Source organism: Podarcis cretensis, assembly GCF_951804945.1.
Source record: "Podarcis cretensis genome assembly, chromosome: 10".
Lineage (NCBI taxonomy): Eukaryota > Metazoa > Chordata > Lepidosauria > Squamata > Lacertidae > Podarcis > Podarcis cretensis.
Genome location: NC_137179.1, coordinates 2,285,751 through 2,298,440, shown reverse-complemented (window position 1 = coordinate 2,298,440; position 12,690 = coordinate 2,285,751). Strand labels below are relative to the sequence as shown.

Below are 12,690 nucleotides of genomic sequence, written 5' to 3'. Positions count from 1 at the left end.
TATTCATACCCCACCCTCCCCAGCCAGAGTCAGGCTCACGGTGGCTAACACCCGTAAAATTACAATAAAAACATAATGGGGGGGGGGGAACTAATTTAAAACACAGGTTAAAATGCAATTTAAATAGATCAAAACTGTAAGGGGAGTTTCTGGGTCAGCTTCAAGGGCAGCCCCGCGTAGAGTGAGTTACAATAATCAAGCCTGGAGGTGACTGTCACATGGATCACTATCCCACAGCCCCTGCTGTGCACCAACTTGGACAAGGGGATGGGGCCGCCCACCTGTGACTCAATTGCCTGATGCCTTAACAACAACAGCTGACTAACAGCTGCCAACATTCAGCTGATTGGCAGTTGCAGCAACCTTCTATGGAGACACACTTTCTGCACCAATCAGCTGATTGGCACTGGGAGGGCGCCTTGGAAGGGGACTTGCAGTCGGGATGGAGGAAGCAGTGTCCATGCAGGCAGATTCCTCTGCAGAAGGAAGAATGCAGAGGGGGCCGGAGAATGAATGCACTATGGAGTTCCTGGCACTAGCAAGATTCCCTGTCGGCTGATCGACACCAACAGTGAGCCCTGCTTGCAAGGAACCATTGTCAGCTCTCAGCTGTTCCTCTGCAGCCTCTTCCATACCTGACCCCACGCAGAATAATAATAATAATAAAAATCCATCCATTAGCACCTTAGAGACCAACTAAGTTTGTTCTTGGTATGAGCTTCCATGTGCATGCACACAAAAACTCATACCAAGAACAAACTTAGTTGGTCTCTAAGGTGCTACTTTCCTGCCAGCCTAGCAGTTCGAAAGCACATCAAAGTGCAAGTAGATCAATAGGTACTGCTTCGGCGGGAAAGTAAACGGCGTTTCCGTGTGCTGCTCTGGTTCTCCAGAAGCGGCTTAGTCATGCTTCCCACATGTACGCCGGCTCCCTCGGCCAATAAAGCGAGATGAGTGCCGCAACCCCAGAGTTGGCCACGACTGGACCTAATGGTCAGGGGTCCCTTTAAGGTATAGCTGTCAACCTTTCCTTTTTTTGTGGGAAATTCCCTTATTTCAGCGCCGTTTCCTGCTGCTTCCCACTGCTATCCTGGATTGTTAGATATCCTGTAGACTGTCTCTGGGACAGGTGAGGCTGCTGATCCCTTATTTTCAAATCTGAAAGTTGACAGCTACGCTTTAAGGTGCTACTGGAAGGATTATTTTAAAATTTTGTTTCGACTATGGCAGACCAACACGGCTACCTACCTGTAACCACACAGAATGTGATTTGTTGGAGTGAAGGCCAAGTGATCTAACTGGGACCCGCACGGGGTTATTTAGACCGGTGGGCTGAAAGTCTCTGCACCTCTGTACCTCCACCCTCCTGGACAGTTTCTGCTTGCTGTGGAGAGCCAGTTCTTCCCAGGGGGCCAAGGGTATGGGAGAGCACTCACCGGCATGGGGCACTGAAGAGGAGGAGGAGGAAGAAGAAGTGTGGAGCAGAGTCTCCTGCCAGGTGGCCCTTTGCAAGGGGGCCGCTGGGTTGCAGCCGCTGTTGTTGTTCAGGGAGTCCTGGTCATGCAGGGGAGGAAAAGAGAGCAGAGGTGAGTTAAAGAAAATTTTTAAAAGTATTTTTTGGGGGAAAAACCAGAGGCATTTCTGTTAGCTGTAGCAGGGGAAGAGACCCCAAGGAGAGACATTAAGTGGTTAATGTATGTGACAATAGCAGCAAGAACTCTTTTGGCCCAAAAACGGAAGTGACAGGAAATTGCTTCGTAAAAAGAGTGGCAGATGAAGATGATGGACTATGCAGAACTGGCAACGCTGACCAGGAAAATCCAAAACCAGCGTGATCAAGCTTTCAAAAAAGACTGGAGTAAATCTGTACAATATCCAAAGGATAACTGTAAAAAATTAACAACACTAGCAGGGTTGTTGTAAGAAAACTTACAAGGTGTATGATTTGTACCTTCTGCATATTTATTTGAAATTTTGTGATAAACGGAAGGAGTGAAACGTAAACTGCAAAACGTATAAATGCTATGAAGTAATCATGAACTATGAAAGTCATGAGACGGGATGGAGGAAAGTTGAAGCTCGATAGAGCAAATATGTAAAGAGTATACAGTAATGAGGATGTGTTTAAATGTGATAAAATGGAAACTAATAAATGTGTGTGTGTGTGTGTGTGTGTGTGTGTGTGTGTGTGAACCAGGCAAAAACATTCCTCTTCTCCCAGGCCTTGGGCTAATTAAACAATATATGGCCTTTTGGGGGGAAACAAGGGGGGGAAGAAATTTAATAAGAAGAATCACAGAATCGTAGGGTTGATACACCCAAAGGCCACCTATTCCAACCCCCTACAATGCTGGAATCACCAGAAGGCCCTCAGAGCTGGACCTCAGTGTCCGAGCAGAATGATGGGGGTGGAGATGCTCCTTTAGGTATACTGGACCGAGGCCATTCCGGGCTTTCAAGGTCAGCACCAACACTTTGAATTGTGCTCAGAAACATCCTGGGAGCCAGTGTAGGTCTTTCAGGACCGGTGTCGTGTGGTCTTGGCGGCCGCTCCCAGTCACCATTCTAGCTGCCACATGAAGCACAAATACTCCAAATTCTGGTATGAGGTTACCTGATTTGGATTAATGTGCAGATCAGAACATAGATGAATTTTGTGAAGCAACTCTTGAATTGGAGAAGTATCCAAGGGAATTTAAAATGGTGCCTTTCCAGGTGAAATGTGTTTGGGAATGCCTGCTTTTGGTGAGAAAACAGCTGCATCGCCAAACTTTTCTGCATTATTTAATTATTTCATAAAATTTGCACAACGCTTGATTGCAAAAAAAATCCAACCTCCTATTTTTACCCCATTGGAGGGATTGGATGAGCACCTGTCATGAATTGCCAGGGGTTGGGACTAGATGATCCATCGGGTCCCTTCCAACTCTACAGTTCTATGATTCCATGAAAGCAAAACAACAATGCCTCAAAGAGGTTTAGAAAAAAAGGATAAAAATAAAATTATCTTAGAAATGCAGAGTTGTAAGGTAATCCAGCCCAACTCTCTGAAATGCAGAAATCACAACTAAATTATCTACGACAGATGACCATCATTAATAAGAAAAGCTAATGATTAAAAACTCTTAAAAAGTTAACAATGGACTAAGAACAGAATTAAAACTCACACCAATATGATGTATAGATGGTATATTACACCGGTGAAACTTGCAAAAATGTATAAAACATGTAAGAAATGTTGGAAATGTAAAGAAAAAGATGGTACTTTTTATCACATGTGGTGGGAATGTAAAAAAGTGAAGAACTTCTGGGAACTGATTTATAATGAATTGAAGAAAATGTTGAAATATACATTTGTTAAGAAACCAGAGGCTTTTCTTTTAGGAATCATAGGAAATGAAATAAATAGAAAGGATTGTAAACTTTTCCAATATGCAGTAACAGCGGCAAGAATATTACTGGCCCAGAATTGGAAACAGGAACAAGTACCAACACTAGAGGAGTGGAGAATGAAGCTGATGGAATATGCAGAACTTGACAAATTGACAGGGAAGATCAGATATCTACGAGATCAAAAGTTTATCGAGGACTGGGGAAAGTTGGTGGAGTATTGGGAAGGAATAAGTGATAATGAAATAACGTTGGTGGCATTTAAAGAAGCTCTGTAAGAGCCTAAGAAATATTGCAAAAAAGAAAAACAGGTATGGAAGGGTATATACTAAAAGGCAATAGTAAATTCAGGAAATGTGTAATTAAAAAGTTTAATTCGGATGATTATCAGAGAGGCTGATGGAAGTCCAAAAGTGAAAAATTTGTTAAAGTTACAATGTGATGTGATATGTATTCTTAATGATGAAAATTAATAAAAATTATTTTTTTAAAAAAAAACTTTCCAAACATCTGGACAGGCTTTTCTACGCAAAAATGTTTTCAGCAGGCTGCAAAATAGCGTGCAGTGATATCAAGAGGCAGGGAGTTCCACAGGTGCTGCCAGCTGTGCGAAAATAACTTGAGTTCTTGCAAGTGTCCTCAGGTTTATTCCAGCCTGATCTGTGCACTGCCATAAGTGGCTTTAGGAAAGGGTTTTTATGTGAATGAATCGGAACCCGTCCGTTCATTGTTGACAAAAACCCGGGGCACTGGTGGTATAAGATGTTTTCATTCATCTTTTGGAATGCTAAGGTGCTTTCAGAAAGCGAGGCCTCTTTGCCGTTCCTCTGCCTTCCTGCCTCTCTTCCGCACGGCACATTATTCGGAATGCATATTTCGGAAAATTGCACTTGCAGCCTTGCCGACTGAGCCCTCTAGGGAGGGTTAATGACACAGCAGATTAAAGTTGGGGGGGGGGCGAGATTGGGAAAGATTAATTCCGAAAAGGGCTTAGTGACAAGCACATGAACTGACACGAGATGGGGGGGGGAGGGTTTGAAGCAGCTGCTTCCGTGGGAAAAGGAGGGAAGACTAAAGATGCACCGATCCAACATCCAGTTGGGTGCTTTTTGGAAGAAGGAATTGGAGAATCAGAGAATTTTAGACTTGGAAGGGACCCTGAGGATCATCTAGTCCAACCCCCTGCAGTGAAGGAGGCAGAGCTCAGCCTGTTTGAGTTGCTATCAGTTTCACATCATTCAAAGGTCCACTCAGCCCTATTTCCACCGTGTGTGTGTGTGTGTGCGCGCGCGCGCACGTACGCACACATAATAATAATAATAATAATAATAATAATAATTTATTATTTATACCCCAGCCACTCTGCGCAGCTCCCAACAGAATATTAAAAACACAATAAAACACCAAACATTAAAAGCTTCCCTAAACAGGGCTGCCTTCAGGTGTCTTCTAAAAGTCAGATAGTTGTTTATTTCCTTGACATCTGATGGGAGGGCGTTCCACAGGGCGGGCGCCACCACCGAGAAGGCCCTCTGCCTGGTTCCCTGTAACCTCACTTCTCGCAGGAAGTGTCGTATTATAATCAGGATCAAGAAAGTCAGCAGAGGGGGCATGGAAGTGACTTGAGAGCCTCAGACATCAGAACACCAGACTGAAGGTCAAGATTTAAAGGGAAGAAAGGACGGACACAACCCGAAACCAGGAAGAAAGGGACAATGGATAAAACTAGAAGAGAACTTTATATATATATATATATATATATATATATATATATATATATATATATTGTTATTTTTGTGTAATATTAATGAAATAATAGTTTGTGCCGGAAAGGAAATAATTGGCTTTAGCAGAAAGATTTGATTAAGTATTAAGTATAAATATAAATTTAAATTTTAAACTTTAAAGTTTATGGTTTCGAAGGTAAAAGATAAAGTTAAAGATAATATTCTTAAATTGAGAAAGATTGTTAAGATAAAGTATTTTTGACAAATATGGGAAGAATTTGCTGAAATAATGACTAAACTGGAATACAAAAAGCGAGGTATGAGGAGGTCTAAGACATAAGATAATGAAATGAAGTAATTGTGAATTTATATAGTTTTTTCTCTTTTTTCTTTCCTTTTTTGTCTTTTTTCTTTTTCTTTTTCTTTTTCTACTTGGTTGATATTTTTAAATGCTTTTGTATTTTTGAAAATTTGAATAAATATCATTTTAAAAAGAAAGAAAGAAAGAGTTAATAGGTAGAGGCTTATAAAAGGGCTTAGCCCGAGGTTTGGGTCGGTTGGTTTTAGTTGGTTGGTTGGGAAAGGCAGTTGGGAAAGCAGTTGGCAGACAGTTAGTGCAGTTGGTTCTTGTGTGAGAGGAGGTAGAAAAGTTAGAGGCAAGATAAAAATAAGACTAAGAAGGTAAAGAGTAACAAGGTTTTGAACGCAGTTAGAGTTTACTTGTGTCTGCAATAAACTACACTCTTCTTTGTTAACTTAAGAACCTGACTGAGACGAACTGATTTACCGGGGAGGACCTGGTTGGTGGCCGTGAGGCGACTGGGGGCTCCGTGCAAACGCCACACTGCCTCTCTGGGCATCGCAGGCGCTGCCATCCAAACTCTTGGACATCCTGTCAGATCTGGAAACCCATCTGTGCATCAAATAGGCCAGTGGTGGCAGCAGCAGCAGTTGCCAGGCAGGGAAGACTCCCTTCTCCCAGCCTCATTTTGGGGGTGCAAAGCAGGACTCTGCTCTCTGCTTGCAGCTTTTAATGCAGATGAAGAGCGACTCCTTCCTGGTTTATTTATGATGCGAAATGCTCCTGGAGTCAGTCCGTCTCTCTCGCTTGCTTGGATGGCTCAGGATGTGGGAATGTTCAGGGAGTCAGGATATACTGTTGAAGGGGTACAGTTAGGGTTACCCCAGAAAGCCCTAAAAAAACCTGTGAATCCCCCCCCCCCAGCCAGGCCTCGGCGTACGCATTTTAAAAACTGCATTTTCCTCTAAGACAAAAAGCACGAGCTAAGCAGTCCTCTTGGTAACAAAAACGCTGTAACAAACCCATAGCTGAGAACAGTAAAGCTTTTCGCTTCCCAGATCCCAGATAACCTTGTCCTGGTACATTGATTTGCAACATACTTCCGTGAACAGAGCCAGAGAACGAAAAGCAACATTTCTATGTATGAATCTGTGAAGGGGGAGAGGAAAAAAGGGGTTTGAAAAAAGGATAAAAACCTGCTTGTAAAATGTTTTCGGTGCGGCCTGTCTTTTGTGAACTGAATCACACAGGTGCCTCTGCCCCCCCCCCCCCCATGGCAGAATAAAACGCTCTTTCTCTGGATTAACCCCTTGGTGTTGTTTGGCTCCTTTTGTCTCGCTCGGTTGCAACAATTATTCCTACCCATGGATTAAAAAGGCTACATTGTCTATTAATATCTTTCCTAACTCGCGCTAGCAAGTTCCTTTACTTAGCAAAGTTTTACATTCCCCTTTTACATGCACAGCACATAGCTCTTTGCAGGCTTGTGTAAGCATCTCAATATTAGATTCCTAGTAAGCCCCCTTTATCGCGGGTGAATGGATGGACCATAAAGAAGGCTGACCGCCGAAGAATGGATGCTTTTGAATTGTGGTGCTGGAGGAGACTCTTGAGAGTCCCATGGACTGCGAGAAGATCAAACCTCTCCATTCTTAAGGAAATCAGCCCTGAGTGCTCACTGGAAGGACAGATCCTGCAGCTGAGGCTCCAAGACTTATGAGAAGAGAAGACTCCCTGGAAAAGACCCTGGTGTTGGGAAAGATGGAGGGCACAAGGAAAAGGGGAGGACAGAGGACGAGATGGTTGGACAGTGTTCTGGAAGCTACCAGCATGAGTTTGACCAAACTGCAGGAGGCAGTGGAAGACAGGAGGGCCTGGCATGCTCTGGTCCAGGGGGTCACGAAGAGGCGGACACGACTAAATGACTAAACAACAACAACAAACCTGCTGTTGCAGAATGCTTTGGGACCAAGTTGCTCCCAGGAGTTGCGTTTGCAAAACTCCGGGTGCCCAAGGCTCTTCTCCCAGACTTACCTGTGTGCCCGTCACGGTCAGGTTGAGAGTGGTAGGGCGATGCTTCTGGGTCTCCTCTGGGGTGGGAGAAGGGATTGGAGACCCCGAGGGTGAGGGGGGCACCTCCTCCAGCCCGTTCCCTTCCTCCTCCTCTTCGTTGTCATCGATCATCTCAAACTCCTGGAAATCGTCCTGGAAGGTGGAGATGGGGTTGGGCTGCTCACATCTCTCCAGCACCAGACAGTCCTGGCAGGGGGAGAAAAACAAAATCCTATTAGATATTTGGATATATTTGGGAATATGGGCTACAAATAAATTAAAAAATGTAGTCAAGCTGTTTTGTGTCTTGGAGAAAGAGCTGCAATTTTGGGATTCCTTACCTATCTCACAGTACAGGAGAATATCTACAGTAAAAAGGAGCGTCATGTTTTGAATCTTACTTATACTAAACATTCCATCAGTTGTCCCATTTGAAATCTCTTGCCCCCCCCCCAAAAAAAAAATTAAAGGGGAAAAAAACTGGATGTACATTTCCAAAATAGAAGATAAAAAACAAATAAAATAAAACCTACATACAGCAACTGTGTTTTGTGTTGTGTAGGCTCCTCTGGTGTAAGTCACGGGCCCCGCCTGCTAGCCTGCTCCCTAAAATATCCCTGGTTAGCTCCTTTCTATATATAGGGTGCCTACATTCTGCTCTTTATAATTATTAATAGCTTGCATCACATATTTACACCTATTATTATTTCATGTTCTAGCAAGTTTCTAGAGACTAGATTATGAGTCTTTGTAAACTGTGTTTCTAAAGGAACTTTTGTTTTTGCCAAATGCCATTATTAAGTTTGTTATGAATAAAAAATCATTTTAAGTTAGAGCTTAAGAATTATTTCACTATTAATATACTTCTTCTTAATTGTATTTCAGTTCAACAATTACTTTGATAAAATACCGTACATATTTTGTTATGTGCAAATGGCTTGAGATATGTATTAGGCCCATAAATGACCATATAGCATATATTCAACACAAAAAACAGCACCATTTTGTTGTGGACAAAGGACAGTTGGACATATCAAAGGCCCCATTACTTTCAGCAGCTGAGGGCCGCATCAAACCTAAATCCGGCCCTGAGCCATATTCATAGAGGAGAGGGCTGTCAATGGCTACTCACCAGAATGGCTCCACTCTGCCCTCTACAGTCAGAGGCAACAACAACAACAACAATAATAATTTATTATTTATACCTCGCCCATCTGGCTGGTTTCCCCAGCCACTCTGGGCGGCTTCCAACAAAGATTAAAAATACGGTAGTCTGTTAAACATTAAAAGCTTCCCTAAACAGGGCTGCCTTCAGATGTCTTCTAAAAGTCTGGTAGCTGTTTTTCCTCTTTGACATCTGGTGGGAGGGCGTTCCACAGGGCAGGCAACACCACTGAGAAGGCCCTCTGCCTGGGTCCCTGTAACTTGGCTTTTCGCAGGGAGGGAGTGACCAGAACGCCCTCAGAGCTGGACCTCAGCGTCCGGGCAGAACGATGGGGGTGGAGATGCTCCTTCAGGGATACAGGCCGTTTAGGGCTTTAAAGGTCAGCACCAACACTTTGAATTGTGCTCGGAAACGTACTGGGAGCCAGTTTAGGTCTTTCAAGACTGGTGTTATGTGATCTCAGCGGCCGCTCCCCATCACCAGTCTAGCTGCCACATTCTGGATTAGTGGTAGTTTCTGTGTCACCTTCAAAGGTAGCCCCACGTAGAGCGCATTGCAGAAGTCCAAGCAGGAGATAACCAGAGTGTGCACCACTCTGGCAAGACAGTCTGCGGGCAGGGAGGGTCTCATCCTGCATACCAGATGGAGCTGGTAAACAGCTGCCCTGGACACAGAACTGACCTGCGCCTCCATGGACAGCTGCAAGTCCAGAATGACTTCCAGGCGGCACACCTGGTCCTTTAGGGGCACAGTTGCCCCATTCAGGACCAGGGAGTCCTCCACACCTGCCCACCCCCTATCTCCCCAAAACAGTACTTCTGTCTTGTCAGGATTCAACCTCAATCTGTTAGCTGCCATCCAGCCTCCAACTACTTCCAGACACTCACACAGGACCTTCACCACCTTCCCAGTTGCTGGAAACCCCAGGAGGGGGGCGTTGCTTTGGTGCTCGGATCCTGAGTTCAGGCATCCCATAATGGGCATCTGGGTCGCCTCTGTGAGAAGAACAGGATGCAGGATCATATGGGCCACTGGCCCGATCTAGCAGCCTCTTCTTGTGTCCTTATCTTCTGCTCCACAATTTCCCAAGACGGAAAGTGCTGAGTGTCTTGTGCCTTCGCAGGGCGCGAAACTGCTGGCAGGGAAGTCTCTCTCCCTGACTCAGCAGCAGGGAATAGGCACTGACTCAGCAAACGCACCGCAGGTGACCTGTCAACCACCGGCTCTGCCGAAGGTGGCTTCTCAGCACCAGCAAGAGACCCACATGGGCTAAACAAGGAAGGGAAAGTCTCCAGACCCTCTTAACCAGGGGTCGGCAACCTAAGGCCTGGGGGCTGGATGCGGCCCAATCGCCTTCTCAATCCGGCCTGCGGACGGTCCGGAAATCAGCGTGTTTTTACATGAGTAGAATGTGTGCTTTTATTTCAAATGCATCTCTGGGTTATTTGTGGGGCCTGCCTGGTGTTTTTACATGAGTAGAATGTGTGCTTTTATGTAAAATGCATCTCTGGGTTATTTGTGGGGCATAGGAATCCGTTCATATTTTTTTCCAGCCCACCACATGGTCTGAGGGACAGCGGACCAGCTCACGGCTGAAAAAACTTGCTGACCCCTGCTCTTAACTCTGCAACTAATCTGGAATGTGACAGCCAGACTGGTGACTGGGAGTGGCCGCCGAGACCACATAACACCGGTCCTTAAAGACCTACATCGGCTCCCAGTACATTTCCAGGCACAATTCAAAGTATTGGTGCTGACCTTTAAATCCCTAAACGGCCTCGGTCCAGTATATCTGAAGGAGCATCTCCACCCCCATCGTCCAGCCTGGACACTGAGGTCCAAGGGCCTTCTGGTGGTTCCCTCCCTGCGAGAAGTGAGGTTGCAGGGAACCAGGCAGAGGGCCTTCTTGGTGGTGGCACCCGCCCTGTGGAACACCCTCCCACCAGATGTCAAAGGAATAAACAACTATCTGACATTTAGAAGAAATCTGAAGGCAGCCCTGTTCAGGGAAGTTTTTAATGCTTGATGTTTTATTGTGTTTTTAATATTCTGTTGGGACCCACCCAGAGTGGCTGGGGAAACCCAGCCAGATATGTGGGGTTATAAATAATAAATAATTATTATTACTCCAGGGGAAGGTGTAAAAATTGCCCACCCTCCCCCCCACACACACACTGGGGGCTTCAGTGATGCTCCTTGAGAGATCAAAGCTGCTTCTGTTTTGCTCTCCTGTACCTTTAGCAGTAGCCGAAAACACAGGAATTAAACAGGAATTTTCACCTCCTGTTGCAGGATCTGGTTCAACTGGGTTAATAATAATAATAATAAATTTCTGTGTGTCTGTGTGTGTGCATGGCAAAAATACATTCCTTAGACGCCTTTTCCCAAGTCTCACTCTAAAGGGCACCAGACATTTATCTAAGGCAGTGTTGGCCCTAAATAGCTGTGATTCCTGCTTGGCAGGGGGTTGGACTAGATGTCCCCTGGGGTCCCTTCTACAATTCTATGATTCTATGACTGGGAATCGCAAGCAGGGTCTGAGGCCTCCACTTGGCCACTGCGAGACAGGACCCCTTTGGCCTGGCCAAGCCGCTGCAGGGCTCTCCTTAGTTTCTCGTGATTCCTAAATGGAACCTCCATGGACAGAGCCAGTCTACTTGAGGATGGCAGCCAGCAAGAGGGGGAGGAGGCTATTGCTGTTGCATCCCACTTGTGTATCAGGCTGGCCTGATCCAGCAGGAAGATTCTGACATTCCTATTTCCATTGAAAGCAAAAGGAAAACCCGGGAAACAAATGTTTTGAGAGTTATTCGGGAGCAGAGGAGCTGCAAGTTGTGGAGCTCCCACAGAGCTGGGCTCTGGGGCTTCTGCAGGAAAGAGGACGTCGGTGACAGATCTGGTGTCCAAATGCCACCGATCCCTCCTTGACCCCGTCCACTGCCCCTCTCACCTTCTCATAGTGGTCCGAGTCGTAGTTAAGGCCGATGCCACAGTCGTCGGTGATCTCAGACAGATCTTCGTCATCAAATTCCTCCAGGCTGATGTCCTGAGGAGGCCTGGAGAAGAGAGAGGAGAGAGGGGGTGCCTGTTAGTGGAACGTTGTGAGATGGGGGACAGGGGCAGGGACAGGGCTGGATTTCGGCCCTCAGCTACTGAGGTAATGGGGCCCTTCATATGTCCAGCTGTCCTTTGTCAACAACAAATTGTCACTGTTTTTTGTGTGGAATATATGCTAGATGGTAATTTATGGACCTAATAAGTATCTCAAGATTCTCAAGAGTCCATGGAGTTTTCTTGGCAGGGATATGGGAGTGGCTTGCCGGTTTCTGCTCCAGGTGGATGACTCTTGAGACTCTTGAGAGTCCCATGGACTGCAAGAAGATCAAACCTCTCCATTCTGAAGGAAATCAGCCCTGAGTGCTCACTGGAAGGACAGATCCTGAAGCTGAGGCTCCAAGACTTTGGCCACCTCATGAGAAGAGAAGACTCCCTGGAAAAGTCCCTGATGTTGGGAAAGATGGAGGGCACAAGGAGAAGGAGACAACAGAGGACGAGATGGTTGGACAGTGTTCTCGAAGCTACCAGCATGAGTTTGACCAAACTGCGGGAGGCAGTGGAAGACAGGAGTGCCTGGCGTGCTCTGGTCCAGGGGGTCAGAAAGAGTCGGACACAACTGAACGACTAAACAACAACAATAGGTATCTCAAGCCATTTGCACATGTTGCCCTGCAACCAGTGCATGCAGAATGTAGGCACCCTATATATAGAAAGGAGCAAACCAGTGATATTTGAGGGAGCAGGCTAGCAGGCGGGGCCCATGACTTACATCATAGGAGTCTACACAACACAAAACACTGTTCCTGTATGTATGTAGGTTTTATTTTATTAGCTTTTTCTCTTCTATTTCGGAAATGTACATCCAGTTCTTTTTCCCTTTAAATTTTTTGAGGCCCCCAAGAGAGTGAGGCATAAGCTAGAACTTGTTTAGCTTAAACGTAAATCTTGCACTGGGCAGGACAATGGAATAAGGGACCACCAGGAAGGCTCCAGGCATC

General features: G+C 45.5%; 1 protein-coding gene across 1 annotated transcript in view; it reads right to left on the bottom strand.

Moving 5' to 3' along the window:
- Positions 1-12,690, bottom strand: part of MAPK8IP2 (mitogen-activated protein kinase 8 interacting protein 2) — a 54,025-nt gene that overhangs the window by 17,169 nt on the left and 24,166 nt on the right. The window contains exons 2-4 of the mRNA XM_079992255.1: positions 11,586-11,691; positions 7,453-7,677; positions 1,437-1,554 (exon numbers count right to left, since the gene is read on the bottom strand). Of these exons, the coding sequence (XP_079848381.1) occupies positions 1,437-1,554; positions 7,453-7,677; positions 11,586-11,691 (449 nt within the window). The remainder of the gene's footprint in view (positions 1-1,436; positions 1,555-7,452; positions 7,678-11,585; positions 11,692-12,690) is intronic.